Source organism: Myotis yumanensis, unplaced genomic scaffold, assembly GCF_028538775.1.
Source record: "Myotis yumanensis isolate MYYU_CA2020_CCGP unplaced genomic scaffold, mMyoYum1.0.hap1 SCAF_1, whole genome shotgun sequence".
Taxonomy (NCBI): Eukaryota; Metazoa; Chordata; class Mammalia; order Chiroptera; family Vespertilionidae; genus Myotis; species Myotis yumanensis.
This window is the reverse complement of record NW_027223752.1, coordinates 8,964,781-8,985,995: the sequence shown is the minus strand read 5'-3', so window position 1 is coordinate 8,985,995 and position 21,215 is coordinate 8,964,781. Positions and strand designations below refer to the sequence as shown.

Sequence of the window (21,215 nt, the reverse complement as noted above, 5' to 3'; positions counted from 1 at the left end):
AAGGGTCTGCTGGGTGCAGGCACTGTGCTTGGCACTGGGGATCAGATGTGAATACATAGACATCCCTTCTCCTCAAGGAGTTCATGGTCATATTAGTGATAAGAGCAGCACTGATGTACATCTATCATGTGCCAGACACTGTGCCGAGTGGTTTACACACATTGTGGTCTTATTCAGGCCTTACATTAGCATTGCATGGCAGAAGTTATTGACCACATTTTATAGATTAAGAAACAGGTTCAGAGAGGCTAAATGACTTGTCTGAAGTCACACAGCTAGTAAGTGGTAGAGACAGGAATTGGTGCCAGGTCTGTTTGACTTTTCAAGCTCATGCTCTTCTTAGTATACCGTGCTGCCTTAGAATAATTCACAATCAGTTATAATAGAGGTGATAGGAACTCTAAGAAAGAGTTTCCAAGTGCCTGTTATTTTCCCTTTTGGTAGCAAAGAAGAATGTTTAGTTCTGAATCTAGTTGTTCTTTTTTTTAATCACAAAAAATCTATTTGATAACCTGATAAAATGCCCATTTTAAAAAATCTATTTTTATTGATTTCAGAGAGGAAGGAAGAGGGAGAGAGAGATAGAAACAACAATGATGAGAATCATTCATCAGCTGCCTCCTGCACACCCCTACTGGGGATCGAGCCCACAACCTGGGCATGTGCCCTGACTGGGAGTAGAACTGTGACTCCTGCTTCAATGCTCAACCACTGAGCCACAACGTTTAGGCTAAAATTCCCATTTTTACTAAAATCATGAAAGTGTATTTTCTCCTCCTGATTTTCATGAGCCATATGAAGAAAAAAAAAAAGGTAGTGTATTTAGTTAGAATTCCAAGTTGGGTATACTTTGAGATAGGATGACTAAGTCAGTTTGAATTCAGTGCTACTTAAATGTATCATAAAATAAATGTAGCCAATGTATCATAATCCCCATTCATGACTGAATCAAGTCCCTTCAGATTTAGCATAGCGCATCCTTAGATTTCCGCCTTCCTCCTTCTCTTCACTAAAAGTGTGTATTCGATGGTTCTTGCTGATATGTTCTTGGAGGCATAATGCCAGGGGTCTTACACGCTGAGCTAACTCTTAAGGATTTTTATTCTTAGGGAATTCTGTTGTCTTTAAAAACAGGGAATTGGAGAAATTATTCAATCATTAGAGTTTTTACATCTTTTTTTTTGCTGCTAATTTTTAAATTTCTCAAATCTTCTAAAAGAGCTTCGCTTTTGAATTTTAAAGAGGCTGTACTTTTCAAGTGAGTCATAAAGTTGTAAGTTTTACCAACCAACCAGAAGAATCAGAGATTTTTCATATTAGTTCGAATCGTCATTTCCATGAATTCAGTTAAGCTGGATTCCAAGACACAAGAATTCCCATCACACCCCTCTCTTTTCTTCAGTTTATTAGCTGATTATTTTGTAGCTAAGCATGCCATGACCACCATGAATCAAACAGCATGCTAATTACATGAAAAGCAATATTGTGATTGCTTTCACATCACACCAGGCTGCTGCCTTGGTACCATGATTGAGAAACCTGCCTATGACCATACAGTCATCCCAGTTGCTACCATCCCCTCCTGGGTCATGACGTGCAGAGCTTCAGTTTCTGAAATTGTCCTTATAAGAGGGTGAGTGGCCACAAGTTCTCACACATCCCGGTTTTTGGGATCCTGTAGAGAAAGCACATCGGTGGTGCGCTGCCTTTCTCGCTGGGCGGGGCCGGGAGGGGTGGGGTTGCTGGGGAGGGATCAGAGGACCCTGGCAGGCAGCTTTCTCGTTGGCAGTCTCCTGGCAGAGGTGCTTCTCCTGTTTCTTTCTGGTTTGGAAATGCTTATAACTTGACATTTCATTGGTGGCATATTTGTCAGTGCCCAATTGCAGGATAAAAATGTTACCGCAGCTTTCTGACACAAAGATGTTAGCTAACCTGATAAAGACATGTGCTAGAATATACTTGCGGAACACTATCTGAGCCACACTTCTCAAATAGTAGGCTCATACGCAGATTGAAAACAGCATTGACTTCGGAGTCAACATGCTTTGGTTTTACGACCACCGTATTTACTGGTTGGTTCCAAGTAACATAATCTCATCAGCTTCAATTTCTTTTTAAGAATTGGGGTTGATATGTGTCATCCTACTCTAAAATATACCTGTGTGTACACACACACACACACACACACACACGCACGCGCGCACACACCATGGGGACGTCAGGAGATACAACGGAAACGGAAACTATATGTGCACAAGCTCCATTAAAGAAAGTTGAACTATGAATTCAAAGTGAAATTATCTGTCTTAAATACTTTTTGGAACAAGGCAGATATATAAATAAAAAGTTAATGACAAAAATCATGTTGTTGGACTAAATATGTACAGGACACAGACAGTGCCCGTAGGCGCTGTGTTTTTCTCTGCCGAGTGGAGAAAGGCGCCTGGAATAGCGTGGTGCTTTAGTTTTTCATTTGGATAGGAGCATACAGTTTACCAAACAGTGACGAATAGCCGATGAAGACTCAATTATCTGGATGTGTAGAGCCTTTGCGTGCCATGCGGATTTATCCCCCTAGTAATCATCTCCTAATTTCCTTCATATAGCTCAGTATAGGCAGATGAAAAGGGGATCCCTGGGAGCTCTGACAATGAGCCAGTTAATGAAGCGACAGCTGGAACATCAGTCTAGCGCCCCCCATAACATCAGCAACTGGGACACTGGTGGGTCAAGCTTTTTCTTCTTGTTTTACCTCTCAGATGAGCTAATGCCACTTTCCCTGGGTCCCTTCTGCTCCCTTGTTAAGGAATAGATGTTCTCTTGTGCTCTGTGGTTCAAATAATTTTTTAAAACCCTTAAAGTAATTAATAAGTCTGCTTAAACTTTCCAAGCACTCTAGAGCCACCTGTTCTCCCATCTGGGTTGATCCAACTCTTTTTTTCCCCTCTAAGACCCAGATTCCAGATATTAGGTTATCTATCTGGGAGTTTAATGATGTAAATGCATAAAGGAAGGAATGGCGCTATGATTTCATGATGTGAATTAAAAGTACAAAACGAAATACCAGATCACCAATATTCTTGGTTTTATAAATTGTAAAGTACCCAAATAAGGGACTGTTAATAGTAATAATAATAATAGCCAGTGTCAGCCTAGTGACATCATGATCTGCCAGTAGGTTTGGGAATGTGAGCTGTGTGTCTGAGTCAGCAGGGCACCAGGTTGCAGCCACACACCCTCATGCTCATACGATGGAAGTGCATCTAACCTCAATGTTAAAGTAAGAACTGACTGCCGTGACATGTCTGGTTTACACATGATCCCTCTGCATTTTCTACACTTTATTACCATGTTTTTCTGCACATGTACTACTTTCTCAAGCCAGTACTTACGGCCTCAATCCTGTTCTTTTGAGTGCCTGCTTTTCTTCTTTTTAATTAAATGGGTCATTTGGGTTACAAAATTACACATGTGAAAGCACTTTGCAATATGCATGCACCAGGAAAATATCAGGATTTGTCACTCTGACCTGGGGGCCAACACTTGGATTGGGCTAATTTAGTATCTTGGCTAGTACTTTCTGGCTACAGTTATATGCAATTATTTTAATATCCTTCCTTAAGACCAGGAACTATAATTTCCACAGGCCCAAAATCTTGAGATAGTGTTATTTTTTCAAAACCATAATAGTTACATAATTTCAACTTATTTCCCCCCAGTCTTCAAAATAAAGAAAGAAAGAAAGAAAGAAAAAGAGAGCTGGTCTAGATGACTGAATCCTACACACTATACTCAATCCTACATTTAGCAGATAGTTTCAGTTCTCCTAGCCTTTATAAGGGTTGTTAACATTTTGCAGGTTTAGTGTTTTATCTTTCATTTACTGATAGGTGGTAGTGAGTAATGAAATGCCCCAAAGCCGACAGGCAAGGAGACCAGGAGGAAGACATTGGATAGCCAGTCTCGAGAGTTTGGGCGAGGTCTTCTGTCCACACCAAGAGGACTTTGTTGCTCTCTTTACTGAGATGAAGCTGTGTAAGGAACTGAGAATGAAAGCTTTTGTTTGGTTAGTTCTTTAGTAATTAAATGTCCAGCTTTTGTTCGGTTGACCTGTGGGCTCCAGAGAGTAGTTCACCATTGTACTGTTTTCTATAGCTAGTAGCTCAGCCTAAGCTAACCATTTTAGATTCTGACTACAATGACAACCCAGTTTGTTTGACTCAGTAGAGATAAAAAGGCAAATAGAGCTCAATTTCCAATCTAATTTTTAATCTAAAAAAAATCTGCATGATGCCAAATAACCCATTTAACTGAATTTTTCACTTTTCAAGCAAACTTCCGCCTTGTTCATGTCACTCTGGTGTCTCAGTTAATACTCACTATTTCCATGCTGTCTGAATTTCTTTCACCCGGGTTTCCCTGGGCTGGCTTTCCATCCTCCAAGTTGGTTCTCTGGTCACCAAGTCCAACTAGAGCTTTAATCACAACATTCTTGTTTTTGTTCATGCCATAAAAAGTTCTCCCCAAATCCAAGGTCAGAGGAAAGTCGATGAACGTGTAGTTCAGTGTTAGGAGGCATAGTACGTCATACCACATACATTGATTCAGTGGCTCACTAGCCTGCAAAAGAACAGATCTAGTCATGTAGACACACCGAGAAAGACAGCCTAAAGCATGATCGAGTCCCCTCAGCATGCACTGCTCGCTCACAAAGTACCTGTCTCCTCCATCCACGTATAGCTGGCTTACTTCTTTGCTTCATCTTTCACATGAAACCAATGTTCCTGAAGCACCGCTCCCCCATTTCCGCCCCTGCCCCCTTATTCCTGTTCCTCAGTCCTCACATGCCTGTCATTTCCTTGCTACCAGTTCCACATGTTTTCTGTATGATCATTCTGACCATTACCCCAAATGATCGCATAAAACATTTCTTTATGGCTGTGACGTTAGCCTTTTATTTTTTCATTTCATATCAAGAGAGATGGGATTTGAGCTCTTTTTGGGGTGATAGTGGTGGAATCTGGACTATTTTTGGATGGTTTTAGATGCTCTGCTGCTATTAATTGCATTTCATAGACCTGAAGGGCAGATTTGTAGTGAAACGCCAAACAGCCCTGCCCTAAAAAGTAGGATGTTTCTTGTAAATGTTAATAATCAACTATAACCATGACTGAAAACATGGCCCCAAGAGATCTGGTTAAATTCTCTGGATTGTGAATTGTGCTCAGTTGACCACATTGAGACTGGGATGCTCTATTTGTCCACAGAACAGATACAGCCGGGGAAACGCCAATGTAACGTGCCAATGTGCCTAAACCCTGACCTGGAGGGACAGCCACTGAGAATGAGAGGTGAGTGGAGTCACAGAATCTCAGGCTGTGAGAACTAAAGAAACTGTATCTGTCAATCACTGAGTCACCCAGCGGGTGCGGAAATCTCGTTTGGCAGCTCTGTGAAGTGGCTCCCACCTTTGCTCAAACACCTCCAGGGAGCGGGAATGTATGACGTCTCTGAACATGACCAACAGGAAGTTCTTCCTCAGAGAGACTTTCCAACCCTCGGGACCACGCAAAACAAGTCTGGTCTCCCTCAGTAGTCACCTGTTGCTTATTCCTCAGTCTGTCCTGGAACACACATCCCTGGGTCCTTCGTATCCCTCCCGATATGTGTCAGTTTTCCATATCACCCTGAGTCTGCTTCTCTGGGCATGGTCCAGCTTCTCTGTGTTCCCGCCAGGATGTCGAGGTCACTTCTTTTCAGCCTCTGCAATGGCACAGAATGCGCTCTTGACATTGTGCTGCTCCTAGGAGCAAGCGGAGAATGAGTCTGTGCTAAGTTCATCAGGACGTGTATTTTCAAAATTCATCTCATGGCTAGTTAATCATTACTTTTGTTCTTTTTTTAATTTGGAAAGCAGGTTAGCCTATCATTTGTAAAAAGTAAAAATGAATCATGACCACATCTCTTAGCTAGCCGCTTAGATCAGGCAGACCTGCTATTCACTCTTATTTTCCCTAGGGATGAGGGGATATTTATCTCCAGATGTTGCTAACATTTGTATGGCGCTGAGTAGCAGTTATAGTCTCCGTATCGGATGAGAGTAGACTCTTCTCATTTAAGGGCTTAGGAAAAGCTTTTAGAAGCAGAAATCAGGGTGGTCGAGCAAACTCTGGTCCTTGTCCGTGACCTAGTGGCACAGTTAGCAGCACACACTAGTGGCACAGTTAGCAGCACACATGGAGTGAGGTGATGAGAGCAAAGACGGCGAGGCTCTTTCACGGTAGATGAAGAGTCCATTGATGCAGTGTGGGGACTGAGTGTGCATGCGTGCTTGCTTTACCAGTGGTTCTCAACCTGATGCCACGATCCTTTAATACAGTTCCTCATGTTGTGGTGACCCCCAATTTCATTGTTACAAATTGAACATAATTAAAGCAGAGTGACTCAACACAAAACAATATGTAATTATGTATGTGTTTTCTGATGGTCTTAGGCGACCCCTGTGAAAGGGTCGTTCGACCACCAAGGGGGTCTCGACCCACAGGTTGAGAACCGCTGCTTTAGACAGACCAATCCTTTATGCTTTCTCTTATCTCCCAGGTTCACAATCTCCAGCTTGGAAGTTGGGCTTTGGAGGAGGTCCCCTCTTTATTCTAAAGTTTCTAAGAACCTTCTATTTCTGTTCCTAGTTCTGTATGGCATGCATGCTGAGTATTTAGTAGGGGAACCATAGGTGGTGGCACCAGAAGTGTTGCCAACAACGGGGGATCATGAGACTGCCTCTAATATTGCAGACTTAGTGGTGACTCAGCTATAATGAAAGGTAGCTGAGGCCTATGGCTTCCTTTTGCATTTCCCGCCTTCTCTTGGCACATTGCTCTTTGCTCTCACATCACTAGCTAATGTTGCCCTATGGGAACCATTGCCCGTAACTTAACCGATATGCTTTTATAGGTGACTGCCAGGAATATCGCATCACACATTCTGCGTTGTCCTTTGAAAAAACAACTTCACGCTACTATTGTCAAAAATATCTGTTCGTGGTGTTTGTACTGGATAATAAATCAGTTAAAACCACCCAAATGATTTTGATTCCCTCCCTTTTCTTGACTTGAATTGTGATTTCTGCATAATAACAACAGGCAGTGATCTTCTCAAAGCCTTGACTCAGGCTTTTAAAATAATCAATTCCTTATGTTTCTGGTGAGACTGTGCATATATCACCATATATCTAATGGGCTGAATTTGTCCATGTTTAGCACAGGCATTTTGGAATCTGGTAGACATGGTCTGTCAATGTGAAAAGTATGTGGAGTGTTGGGTTTAAACTTCCACATTTTGGTTTCATGCTCTTTACCACTTACTAATCAATCTTGTCTTCTTTTATCTTGGCCCACTTCTTGCCTTTTCTACTCTTAATCAATTTACACTAATGCTGATAATAAATACTGTTGCTTCCATTCCAAACTACATCTTTAAGAAAACAACTGGAGATCTTTGTTATTGATACACTTGGGTGCACTTAGGAAAGAGCAGCATCTCAGAAACGGCTGATAAATAAGCGGTAAAATTTGGATTTCCACTTGGGTTCTTTAAATGTAACATAAAGGTATTTTCAGATCCTTTCCTTGGCCTTTTGGGTCTGTAGATCTCGGGCTTCTGAGCAGCACATTTGGAGCCTTTGATCAGGCGAGGGAGCCTGGCCAGCCTGGCAGCATTGTGCCTCTTCAAAGTCTTCCATACCGTTTTCTCCCTCAGATTGACGCACACTGCCTGCCCGCTTGGCTGGGTTTCTAAAATTTTTATGTCAGTTCCTTTGGAAACCAGTTCTCTGCATCATCATCTTTCCCCGATTAAGGAAAGATCATACAGCTATGTTTTGTTTTTCAGCACCACGTTGCCAGTTCCTTGATGAAAAACAGATTCTTTCATAGCCGTTGGGTTTTCTCACCTCCTCTCCTGCTTGGAGAACTCAGAGCCTCGGGTTGTTCCGTAGAGCAGAGCATGACTCTGGACCGTCACTCTGGGATTCTTGGAGTGCCTCGTTTCCACGCTCCCGGAAACGGGCCCCGCACTGCTGGCTTTCTTGACGGAGAACAGTCTCCTACTCCAGATGTACTCATCACTAGACCATATTGCCAAGATTCCTGCCTCAGATTTCTCTGACGGCATCAGAACCCCAAATTTTAAACTGTGTAGTATTGATTGGCTGAAGACACTGGCTGATTCTTTCCAAACACTTGATATTTCATTTTTAAATGTTTCAGTTTGAAAAATGAAGTCTTTTGCTTTGGGGCTTATCATATTAATTTCCAAAGTAAAAAACATCCGGATATTTCTCAGCTCAAACATCTCCTCTTACTTAGGGGTGTGGAGTTCTGGGATCTTATTCCTTTCCCAAAGTCACAGCATTTTAGTGTTAGTACATATTTGTGATTTTAGAAACACTATTGTAAGGGCAGCTCCCATTTATGCCTAGCAAATAAGGCCATAACTCATTTAGGGGAGTCTTGAGTAGATTTCCCCCCTTTTTCATCTTGGTCCTAGTACCCTTATTGGCACCTGCACTTTTTTCTAATTTTTTCAAGGTCAAGAAGCAAAGAGAGAGATAGGAGTCTGGCTCTTAAAGCCACATGAGCAGAAACAAATCTCAATCTGGAATTCATTTTACTCTTGAGGGGTTTGGCTGTCCACGCCACTTCCCTGTGAATGTGATCTTCGGAGGATTTATAAGAGGAGAACGGGGCTTTTCCTGGCCCCACAAAACAGATGTTTACTCACCATTTGTCTCTGCTGCTTGCCCAGGGGCCACTAAGTCCAGCCTGCTGTCGGCACCCAGCATCGTCAGCATGTTCGTGCCAGCACCTGAGGAATTCACAGATGAGCAGCCGACGGTGATGACTGACAAGTAAGCGCACACAGTCACTTCCTTCACGGTGTTTGCAGAATTTGAGAGTTTGCTCCCTGTGATTATGAGAAAGCATCAGAGGAGGCGTACTATAATTTGTTCTTCAAGTGACTGTAGCCATAAGTGTTGGTATGCATTTATTATTCTAGAAACACGGCAGCATATGAGCAGGTAGCGTCCTCTTATACAGAGTCATTTTAAAAAACTTGGACGAATGCAGATAATATCCACTTACCAATGATTCCAACAATAATTTCACACAAATAAAACCCCTCAAGCAGAAGCTTCAAATTGCTATTTTGGGATAAGTTGGAGATTTGATCCTTATTCCCATTCTACCAGCAGGATCTGTTCTCTGAATCTCAAACTGGTTATGTCCTGGCTTGTCAGCCTTCAATGTCCCCAGATTTCTTATAGGATAAACTCCAAATGCCTTCACTTCCGAAAGGCCCATTTGATTGTGAAGGTATGGCCTTGCCACTCCTCGCCAGGAACTCTTTGTCAAGCCCCCTCATCGTCCCTGAGCATGCCTGGTGTGTGCTCTCCTCTGTGATTTCATTGGTGCCCTTCTCTTTGTATTATCTCTGCCTGGTGAACTCCTATTCATGCTTCAAAACCTAGTTTAAGGTGGATTCCCTGATTCCATAAGGCAGAATAAGTCATGCCATTCTCTAAGTTTCCATAGTATTTGATGTATCTATCTATTTTACCACTTATCACGGGGTATTTTAATTGTTTAGTCGTTAGCACATACATGTTTTGTCATATATTGTGAGTTCCCTAGGGTCTGAGACACTTTCTTTTTGTGTGTGTTAATCCTCACCAGAGGACATTTTTCCCCATTGGTTTTTAGAGAGAGTGGAAAGGCGGGAGGGAGAGGGAGAGAGAGAAAGAAAGAGAAAAAGAAACACTTATGTAAGAGAGACACATCCTTTGGTTGCCTCCCACATATACCTCGACCGGGGCCGGGGATTGAACCTGCAACCCAGGTACATGCCTTGACTGGGAATCGAACCTGAGACCCTTTGGTTTATGGGCTGATGCTCTAACCACTGAACAACACTGGCCAATGCAGGACTGGGTCACTGTCTTCTGTATTTTATTCGCTAAGTTCCCTAGACATTGCCTGGCACATAAATGCTTATTCAGGGTTTTAGGTTTGGAGAGATCTCATTGGAACAAGGAGACTTCCTGGTAAAAGTGACCCAAGTAACAAATGGGGTAGGCTTGTGACAGAAGGAGAGGAAGGTGGGGTGGAAGGGGCTGGTGCAAAGATCCATGTCGCTGGCCCCAGCTGACGGGCATCACTGAAGAGGAATGGCGCCTGTGTTGAACAGCTCCTAGGCGTGTCCACATGTGGGGCACCTCGCTGCTTGTGGAGGAGGACTCCTGGCTTCTGCTTCGGTGTAGTTTCCCCTTGTGTTATCCTCCAAGTCCAGTCTCTCCTAGTTGCCTTCCTGCTCACCTGTGTCTACATTCCATTTATCCTTTTGGCTACAAATGTGAATCCTATCTTTTTAAAGAGTCAATTTTTAGGAAATATTTCTATTCTATTCTATTCTATTCTATTCTATTCTATTCTATTCTATTCTATTCTATTCTTTTTTATTCTATTCCATTCCCATTCTATTCTTTAGAAAGTGTTTGGATGGAAGGGTCACGGTAGCGATCATAGCTCGGGTTCCCTTGCTCTTCCCAGTAGGCTTTCCCTTCACATTATAGAGCTCCCAGCTGTGCCTGAAAAGAAGAGCGTTGGCTTTGTTGAGATGAATTAAACTGAGCCCGCATTAGGTAAGACGAAGAGCAATAAGTCGTAAGTCAGTTAAGAGCAAGTGCCATTGTGTTTCTCTCTCTCTTTTTCCCCACTTTTTTGCTCAGTCCCTCCCCCTGTGCCATTGTGTTTTTACATATAACACTCTGTAGGCGTGGTGACTTCATAAAACTGACCTGAGAGGTAGAAGAGCCTGCTCTCCAGGCTCCCCAGGCTTTCTAGAGTGTTCTATTGACCCCCAAATAGGACATTTTTAAATTTAAAAGCTTAGGAAAGCTTCCATTTGTGTCTAGGCGTTTTTCATTTCAGCAAATGAAAAATATCTAGTTTCTGACTCTCCCTAGCCGTACCTTCACACGCATGAAATCTCTCAGCGAGAAGCTGTAGACTTAGTCCAATAGGCGCTTGTTGTAGGAGTCAGTTCATGTGTAGGCCAGATGTTTGTGAGCTGAAAGGATGTTTCGGTGGTCAAAGCAACCCTCCTGGTCTCTGCCATGCGTGCCGGCTGCTTCTGTGTCTATGGTGAGGGTGGCACGGGGTCTCCTATTTATTGTTAGAGTGAGACTCCTGACCTCCTTTGGGGGACTTGCACCAGGAAGGGCTGTATGGGATTTGTTCTCTGCTGAAACCACTGTTGGCTTTCATGGAAAGCACTTCTCTGTTTCCCTTGCAGATGCCATGACTGTGGGGCCATCCTTGAGGAATATGACGAGGAGACGCTCGGGCTGGCCATCGTGGTCCTCTCCACGTTCATTCACCTGAGCCCGGACCTGGCGGCCCCGCTGCTGCTGGACATCATGCAGTCCGTGGGGAGGTGAGCGCGGCCTCTGTGGTGCTTGGTGGGAAGGAGCCTCATTCAATTCATATATTGAGATAGAAGCTGCCAGTTCAAAAGTGAAACATTTAGTAATTTTTTTTTTTATATATTTTATTGATTTTTCACAGAGTGGAAGGGAGAGAGATAGAGAGTTAGAAACATCGATGAGAGAGAAACATCGATCAGCTGCCTCCTGCACATCTCCCACTGGGGATGTGCCCGCAACCCACGTACATACCCTTGACCGGAATCGAACCTGGGACCTTTCAGTCCGCAGGCCGACGCTCTATCCACTGAGCCAAACCGGTTTCGGCAACATTTAGTAATCTTATCGATGCTTGATATTGGTGGGATCCACTCAGACCAATTAAAAAAAACGGAATGAACCAAACTTTTGGTGAATTTCCCAGCTGTGTAGGGTCACGAGTCCCAATGTCAGAGTGAAGCCAGAGGAAAACACACCAAGAAAACGGTTGCTTGTTGTCTGTTTCTTTGTGAGCTACTGAAGGTAACAGTGCTCAGAACTGTGTAAGTTCCGAGTAACCGCTTGATAGGTTTGAGATGTTATTCTTGTTCATCTCCCTTTGCCGGTTTTAAGAGGGTTCTCTGGGCATTTTGTAATCTTGGGGTGGCTCACTTAATGCGGTTGGGGCGTTGGCATGTGGGGGGCAGAGCCGAGGGGAGTGTGGCAGTGTCACAGTTCTGACTCTGAACAAGGAAGGATGCACACACCTTGGGAGCAGGGCCTTCCTTCAGCCCGACCGAGGGAAGATTAGAGTGCGCTGCTTTGAAAAGTTTCATGCTCAGAAGCTTCCATTTAGTAGATAGGACCTGAGAAGAAAAGTGAAGTATTTTATGAATATAAAGGAAGTTCAATTTCAGTAATGAATTGTAGCCCTAGCACGAACGACGTATAGAGGATGGACTGAAATTCCACTGGAACGTATTCCGTTTCCAGTCTGCGTGGACACGAAGCCTGGCGCTGTAGGCTGTGGGCATTAGACCGAGCTGTTGCTCTCAAGTGCTTTGTGGCTTAGTTGTCGAAGAGGACGGCGATGTGTGGGCCAGCTGGGTAGCCAGACAAGCTAGGACATGATTAAGAGCTGTAGTGAGGGGTATGTGTGGTAAGTGCTATAGAAGTTTAGGGTAGAAGTGATTTCTTAGGCAAGTTCTCTGTGGAGGAGGTAGGGGGAAACACTGGATTCTGTGAATTCCTGGTATTACAGGGAGGGAAAGAGCATGAATCTTAATGGAGCTAAAATTTAATTTTTTTAATGAAGAAATTATGATTTCAAGTTAAAAACGAACAGGAAAGCGTGAAAAACCCCTTGGCCCTAAAAAGATATGACTACTTTATCTCCCTTCCCCCAGTTTCTCTGTGGTATCCTTAGGAGTATCTACAAGTCAGAGATGGTATAACTATTCTACCTTTCACACTTACAAATAGCCAATATGAAAAGTAAGCCATGAACATGGGAGGTGGGGAGATAAGAAAAAATGAATTATTTCATTTAAACCCTTGATTTTAACCTCATCATAATAATCATGGAATAAATTTTATACCAACTATCAACAATACTGTGGAAGTGAGAGTTTTTATTAATGCCAGGTCACAATTTCTACTCAAATACTTTGCTGTGTTATAACCGGTAGGATTATTGCTCTGGTCTAGTCTGTTACCATCTCCTTGGAGTAGCTGATCTAAGTAGTAATTGATATAGAGGGGCTTTATTTTTTGATTTTACATTAAGAGAGAATAAACCTGGTTCAAGCATGGCCAACTGTTAAGATGGAAACACAAGCTTTAAAGAAAAGTAAAGGAAAAACAGCAGACACATTCATATGTATATATGTGCACACACACACACATATTTAAATCTCTACCTCTTTTGGAGAGACTGGGAGAGAGCATTTAAATCAGGGGTGGGGAACCTTTTTCTGCCAAGGGCCATTTGGATATTTACAACACCATTTACAGGCCATACAGAATTATCAACTTAAAAATGATGTTGCTATGAAAAAAGCTCCTTGATTTATTGAATTTCGAGTCCTGCCTGCTGTTGCCTTGGCAGGGCCAGACCAAATGATACGAACCATGGGCTGGACGTTCTCTACCCCTGATTTAAAGCAAGTTTCCAGAATTCTTAACCTCAGCTGATTCGGCAAACCTGCCAATACAACAGATTCAGCAATCACCTGATTCAGGGCTTCCTTGAATGCCTCTCTTCCACAGGAGGTCATGTGCATGCACGAACAGTGGTTTATTTATTCTAGTCCCACAGGAACTATTTCCAGGGTGTTCTATGAGTATGGGAGTTCAGCACAACCCTTTCATTTATCACCCAAGCCTTTCCAAATGATTTTGTATTTTGCTCTCTATTTACATCCTCTTTAAAATTTACCCACCCTGCCCTGGCCGATGTGGCTCAGTTGGTTGGAGCATCGTCCTGTACATCAAAAGGTGGTGGGTTTGATTCCTGGTCAGGGGTACATACCCAGGTTGCAGGTTTGATCCCTGGTCGTGTGTGTATGGAGACAACCAATCGATGTTTCTCTCTCACTCTGCCTAAAATCAATAAAACATATCCTCAGGTGAGGATTTAAAAAAAAGTAAAAAATAAAATAAAAAATTACCCACCCCTTTTTCTAGGTACAGCCTTCAAGGTCACATTTACTGCATCATCAATTACTGTTGATTTCACTTGCCGATATTTATCTTTTCACTGTAGTATCATTAGCATGAGAAGGCCCATGACCAAAGCAACTGGGAATAGTGTCTGGTGTTACAGGTTGCTGGACCTTCTATTTCTCTCCAGTTGTGTTCTTGGCTCAGATCACTCTCTTGTGGTCTTAAGCAAATAAATTTGTAGCATTTTCTTTATTTGTTTGTTTTTATTTATTTTTTATTGATATCAGAGAGGAAGGGAAAGGGAGAGAGAGATCGAAACATCAAGGAGAGAGAATTGTTGATCAGCTGTCTCCTGCACGCCCACTACTGGGGATTGAGTCCACACCCTAGGCATGTGCCCTGACCAGGAATCGAACAATGACCTCCTGGTTCATAGGTCAATGTTCAGCTACTGAGCCACACCAGCTAGGCTGTTTCTTTAATATCTTACTGATCATGGCATGTTTTTCTATACCTACCAATTTAGTATATTCTCCTTCTGTACCTATAGATTGTTTCCACGTGTACAGAACCATATAGTTATACTTTTCAAAAACTTCATGTTATATAATGATTACTTATCCTAATACATTTTTCAGTTTGTCCTTTCAACTTAAGAAATAACTGACAGATACCCCTGTTACTCATTTTACTATCTTAGAGAGGCATTTACAATTTGCGATTTGTTTGTTAGGGTTCAGAGGTTGTATACGAAGAAATGCATTTTGAGTTAATATGGGGTGGGGTGGGCCAAATGCTATCCTGACACCTCTCTGGCCTGGCTATAGAGGCCATTTTGCAGATTGGCCGGGCGATATTAAACCAACTTAACTGTATGCATTTCCGTGGGAATATCTGAGTTGTTGCAGAAATCAGCTCTCAGGAACAAGGTTAAGTTGAACCCTGTAGCCTGACCGCTGTGTGGGCCCTCTGTCCCTGGTCGAGGGAATTGTCAATGGTTTCACATGTCTCGCTGTCTAGACCAGCTCCACGCGGTCCTACCGCAGTACCATGCACTTCCTCATGAGGCCTCAGATACTCATGGACTCTGTTTGCTTACTTCCTAGATTGGCATCCAGCACTACTTTTTCTAATCAAGCAGAAAGGTAAGGTCCTAAAGTGAGCCCAAATCTCACTTTCTTTTTGTCTTTTGTGCTTGTCCATCCTGTTTCTAAAACAGCAGAGTGTGTACCGTGGAAGGAATATGGTTAGTTCAGTTGCTGTTCCCCAGAGCACGTGTCCATTTTCTCTTCACACCTTCGTTCATTCCTTCACGCGTTCACTCATTTCAGTCAGTATTTTCGAGCCCACTCTGTACCAGGCATTGTGCTAGATGCTAGATTTCAACTCGGCAAAACGGACATGATCCTGACCTTGTAGGGCTCACAGACTGTCTTGGAGGCAAACATGAACAAAACATCTGCACGAGTTTATAATTGTAAACAGGACTGAGTGCTATGAACAAAAGTGTAGTGAGACATGTGTAACATTCATTTATTCAACAAGCATTATGGAGTGACGACTAGGAACTGAGGATATGGTAGTTAACAAAACAGCACATCCTGGCTCTCATAGAGCTTATATTCTAGTTGGAGAGGCAGACAATAAGCAAATTAATGAGGAAACTGGTATGTAATTTAATATCAATTAGTGCTAAATGCTATGAAAAGTAATCAAGTAAGTCTAGGAGATGGAGAGCTACTGGGGGTAGTGTTTTAGATATAATAGTCAGGGCAGCCTCTGAGGAAGTGGCCTTTGAACAAAACCTGAAAAAGGGGAGGTGCATACATGCAGTGATTAATAGAGAGAATCTTCCTGGCAGAAGAAGCAGCAAAGACAGTAAGTCAGGAGAGGACCTGGTGTATTTGGGGAACAAGACTAATGTAGGCTGGAGCAGAATGAGCATGGAAGGAGGGGTAGGGGATGAGATGGCAGGGGGAATGGGAGGCCAGGCCAGGAAGAGCCCGGAGGCCATTGTAAGAAGTCCGACTTGTACCGAGTGAAGCAGAGAGTGAGGAGCGATATGACTCAGCTTGCTTTATCACACATCCAACCATGTATCCAGTCATCATCCATTTTATTTGTGAATGCATTTCAAAGTAATTTTCAGACATCAGCATGCTCCCCCAGTATGCTAATTCTTCAGCAGAGTTACCATTAACTAAAGTTTGATTTTTGTTTATGTTTTTTTTCTAATGCAAAATTTACATACAAGAATGTGCACATATCATAAGTATACATTAACCGAGTTTTGACAAATGCATACACCTGCATAACCCAAACCTCTGTCCAAATAGAACATTGCCATCACCCTCAGAGAGTTCCCTCATGCATCTTCCTGATCTCCACCCCCTGAGAGGCAAACACCATCATGAATTTTTCCCATCATACAGCTTCATATAAATGGAATTACTCTTTTGTGTCTAACTCCTTAGCATAATGCTTTTGAGATTCATCTATGTTTTTACATGTATCAGTAGTTAGTTTCTTTTTCAGAGCTGGTTTCCTCTTTCTTCTGGTCACTCACCCCCTAATCACTCTGGGAATATCCTTTCTAATGCTTGAATCTGAGGGCCAGGGCCACACAGTCACCGTGGCTCCCTCTTTTGACATGCAGAGATGGTACAGAGGGTACAGTGGGAAACCACACACATCAAAGTCCTATCCATTGTACAAGTACCAATCCAGAGCCCCTCACCCCCCAAAAACTTCCCAGCTTTCCCACTAGGAATGAACACACCCCTCCCTGTATTTTTTTCTCAGAGAAGCTCTCTCTTGTAGCCAGTGACACTTTCTGGGAGGATCTTACTGATGATCCTCATCCTGCGTTCTAGTCCTGACTCTGCTGGTCTCTGGACTTGTGGTCTTTGAAGGTCACCTTTCATCTCTGGGTCTCGAAACCCACATCTGTACACGGGGGTGACTGGAATTAGCCCGCGGCCACCCTGGCACTTCCTGGTTCTCTCTTTCTAAAAACTTATCAGCAGGATTCTATGTGATTAGACTATTTCAACTCACGGATGAAAATGACAGTAAGACATTCCATCCGTGGGTTGGTACATGTAAATGCCTGAACTCTAAATAAGTAAGAAAATAAATACCTAACCTCATTCGGTTTGTCCCACGATTCCTTGTCTTTCCTTTCCCTGCTCACCCCCAGCATGATGGTTCCGGGCAATGCAGCGGGCGTGGCCAAGCAGTTTCTGCGCTGCATCTTCCATCAGCTGGCCCCCAACGGCATCTTCCCGCAGCTGTTCCAGAGCACTATCAAAGGTAATTCATCCGTGGGGAGTGCAGGCTCCATTGACGTGGCTGGTCGCCGGAAACCGGAACCTTAGTAAATCTGACTGTTCACTTTCCAGATGGGACTTTTTTACGGACCTTAGCCACGTCTCTGATGGACTTCAATGAGCTGAGCTCTATTGCTGCTCTCAGTCAGCTCCTGGAGGTAGGTCTGCTTTGATGACACTCTAAGCTCCCACTGAAATCCCTGCTGAGGAAGACAGTCATCTAATTTAAAATTTAAAGTAAACAATTTTCATTTAAAATTTAAAATAATTTAAAGTTTAAAAATTAATGTAAAAATTGCCAATGCCTAGGCAAGTGTCAGTTAGACATTGTGGTTTTGAATGAACTTACTATTTACTTAAAGCGTCTCGACACCCTCAACCAAAGGGTGGACCATTGAGAACTCACCTCTGAGAACTTCCTACCTTTCTAAGGTGCGGTGGGTAGAGCAGTGTGCACTGTGTCATGAGACTTGGATTCAAGTGTCAGTTTCACTTACTCAATGTATCACGAGATTCGGATTCAAGTCCTGCTTATCTGATGTATCACTGTCATGAGACTTGAAGTCAATTCTCAGCTCCACTCAGTTGTTGCATTGCGAGACTTGGATTCATGTCTCAGGTCCTCTGCTTATTAGCTCTCTCAATTAGCTTGGAGTGTTGGCGGGTTGCCATAGGGACTTTGCTGCTGGTCATTACTCTTAGTCTCTGGCCAATAGAGTTTCCCGCAAGCATCATTCATTGTATCTCTTTAGCATCTAACCATGCCAATTGTAGATCTTTAAAGGATGTTTTTTTACTTACATTTCACCTTTTCACACTGAGTCAATGATCACAATTTTTCCTCCTACATTTGTCCGACTGTGTTGATTTTTCTCTGTACTCCTGCCAATTGCAATGCTTACCCTATACAGTGGCACACAATACAATTATAGCCTGAATATGTGATTTTAAAAATTGATCTTTACCAAGTAGCTACACAAATTCCCATGCTGTTTCAGCAGTTGATCGCCTATGCTTTTGTTTTTAGGGTCTAAATAACAAAAAGAATTTACCAGCAGGGGGTGCTATGATACACTGTTTGGAGAACATTGCTACCTTCATGGAAGCTTTGCCCATGGATTCTCCTAGTAGCCTCTGGACCACAATCAGCAACCAGTTTCAGACATTCTTTGTCAAGCTGCCTGGTGTTTTGCCTCTGAAGGTAAGCTGAGCCCAGGATTTCATTTTAAATTACTTGTTTCTGTTTGCAGATCATCCATCTTGTTTCATAAAGGGCTGTCTGGACTCTCTGTTAGCCCTGGAGTGGAGAAGATTATTTAGGTTGTTCTCTCTGAATGACCGCTGTATGCAGTGAGCATTTTGACTTAGTGATGTCATGTTTCCAGTTTATAGAAAAAATTGTCAAGTGGATATTAAGTAAATTCTTAGGTAAATGAGTAAGTAGTTTTCTCTAAAAGGAGACCAGACATATAATGTAAAGCTTCGACTTTAGAGAATTATCTAAATGGAAGTGATTGCTATGTATTGGTGAATACTGTACTTGCAAGACCAAGATGATATTCTTGATGGCTTTACACCCTCCTCTCTCCAGCCCACCCTCCAAGAATACACACACAAGGGCCTCGCTGGAAATCTGATAGCCTAAGAAACAGTTTCAACATGAGCCCACTAAACGTGAAAACAGAATCCTATGCTGTTGAAGCTGGAAGGGACCTATGAAAACCATCCTTTCCAACGTCCCCATTTTCCAGATGGGGACTGCATATTCAGAGAAGCAGTGGCAGCGGGAGGATTAGCACTCCCTGACGCCCAGTCCAGTGTCCTTTCCATGAACAGACTTCTAGAGTCCTAAAGCAGGGGTGACTTGAAGCATTCAGGGCTCTGCAGCTGCGAGGAAGAGGTGTTGGTGGTGACCATTGCTATGTCTATGAACCTCATGTGCTCCGCAAGCTTTTTGTGCTCTATGCAGATCACAGCTAGAAGTATTCAACTTGTTAATGAACCACTTGTTAATCTGACAGGTGAAGTTACATGTTGGCAGCTCCTCTTCTAAATTGAGTATCACATGTATGTAAAATGTTTTATAAAGACCAATCACCTCTGATAATACCTTTTTCCAAATTGGCAGATTTGGTAAATGTGACCCCCACATAAGTTCTGTAAGGTCGATAATCCAGGGACCCTTAAGTTGGCGCTGCTTTCTTTGAGTTTGAAGTTATGTGAGAAGCAGGAGTACTGAGATCTTTACTATCTCTCACATCTTTTGATTCTTGTCTACCCACAAGTGTGGACTAGCTGAATAAATCCAAGCAAAAGGATTAGTACTTTGAAACCATGTACGTATATAGCTACTGCACATGAACATGTAGGAAATCAAGTACACACGTTTTAAGTTGGCCACACGGAACCTCCCTAGGACCAGGGAGCCATCCAGAGCCATCTGTTGCTTAAGAGGAGGGGTAGGGCTAGCCTGGTAAATTCAAATGCTGATAGGCTGATGCTATAGTCAAACTATTAAACTTGGTCCCTGGCCAGTGTCCTCAGTGGTTAGAGCATTGGCCTATAGACTGAAGGGTCTTAGGTTTGATTCCTGGTCAAGGGCATGTACCTGAGTTGCGGTTTGTCTCTCTCTCTTTCTCTCTCTCTCTCTTTCCCTTCCTCTCTCCCTCCCTCCCTCCCTCCCTTCCACTCTCTATATAAAAAATCAATGGGAAAAATATTCTTGGGTGAAAATTAACAAAAAGAAAAAAAATTAAACTTGAACACTGACCAGTTGGACGTATTGCCAGTTGCAAACAACTGACAAGTCTAAATTGTGACCTTCAGTCCTGTCCACAGGGACCACCCTGACTGCCCATAGGAGTGAAATGAGATAAGGAATAAGAAGAGTCCAGACCCTTGCAAACTGGAAAGCACCAGTCCCTTCCACAGGGTCAGCTGCTACTCCTCTCCAGCCAACTGTTCTGTGGGAATGCAGGCCTCATGCTGTTGATCTTCCCATGTTTTCCAAAATGTTATTTCCTGATTTTAAAAACGCTCTAGGGACCTGATGCACAGCCAGTTTTCAGCCCCTGGTTCAAAGTAATGTAAATGTCACATCCACTCCGATGGATATTGAGCAGATTAAATAGACCGACGTTTCCCTTGGGAAATACTTGCGAAATACTTCTGGAACTTCAGAACATGTGTGAAAACTGCCCTGCTAGATCAGATCTGGGAGCTTTCTCTGATTATCTTCTGCTTTTGTTGTTGTTAATCCTGACTGGAGACTATTTTTTCCGTTGATTTTTAGAGAGAGTGGAAGGGAGGGAGGGAGAGAAGGAGAGAGAGAGAGAAAGAGAGAGGGAAACATCGATATGAGAGAGACACATTGATTTCTCCCAGGCTTTTGTCATGTCTTTTAGTAGCAGAGGAAGGGCAGATGAAACTGGCTTTTATTTGGATTAATAAGCCTAATGGTTTTAAGTCGATCTAAGTTTCTTTTCAACATGGCCTTTAACAAATTAGTGTAGATGTGGGCACATTTAATATCTACCTATTCACCTATCTGTTCATCCATCCATCCGTCCATCTGTCCGTCTGTTTGTCCAATTCTTTAATGCTATCTGATTTTATTTTAGGGATATATCTTTGAGAAATAGTTTATGAACTATGTTTAATTATTTAACTGTTTAACATTGTTTAATACATTTTTTTAAAACCCAAGAATGATGTTTATCAACATGAATATATGGCATGGAAAACGATAAGGTGGCAGCTAT

The 21,215-nt window shown here is 42.8% G+C and overlaps 1 protein-coding gene across 1 annotated transcript in view; it reads left to right on the top strand.

Annotated features, from left to right (window-relative positions):
• Positions 1-21,215, top strand: part of LOC139009254 (protein unc-79 homolog) — a 224,255-nt gene that overhangs the window by 159,815 nt on the left and 43,225 nt on the right. The window contains 8 exon segments of the mRNA XM_070413424.1: positions 2,607-2,723; positions 5,268-5,351; positions 8,806-8,908; positions 11,353-11,493; positions 15,232-15,270; positions 17,325-17,437; positions 17,527-17,612; positions 18,482-18,655. Coding sequence (XP_070269525.1) covers positions 2,607-2,723; positions 5,268-5,351; positions 8,806-8,908; positions 11,353-11,493; positions 15,232-15,270; positions 17,325-17,437; positions 17,527-17,612; positions 18,482-18,655 — 857 coding nt within the window.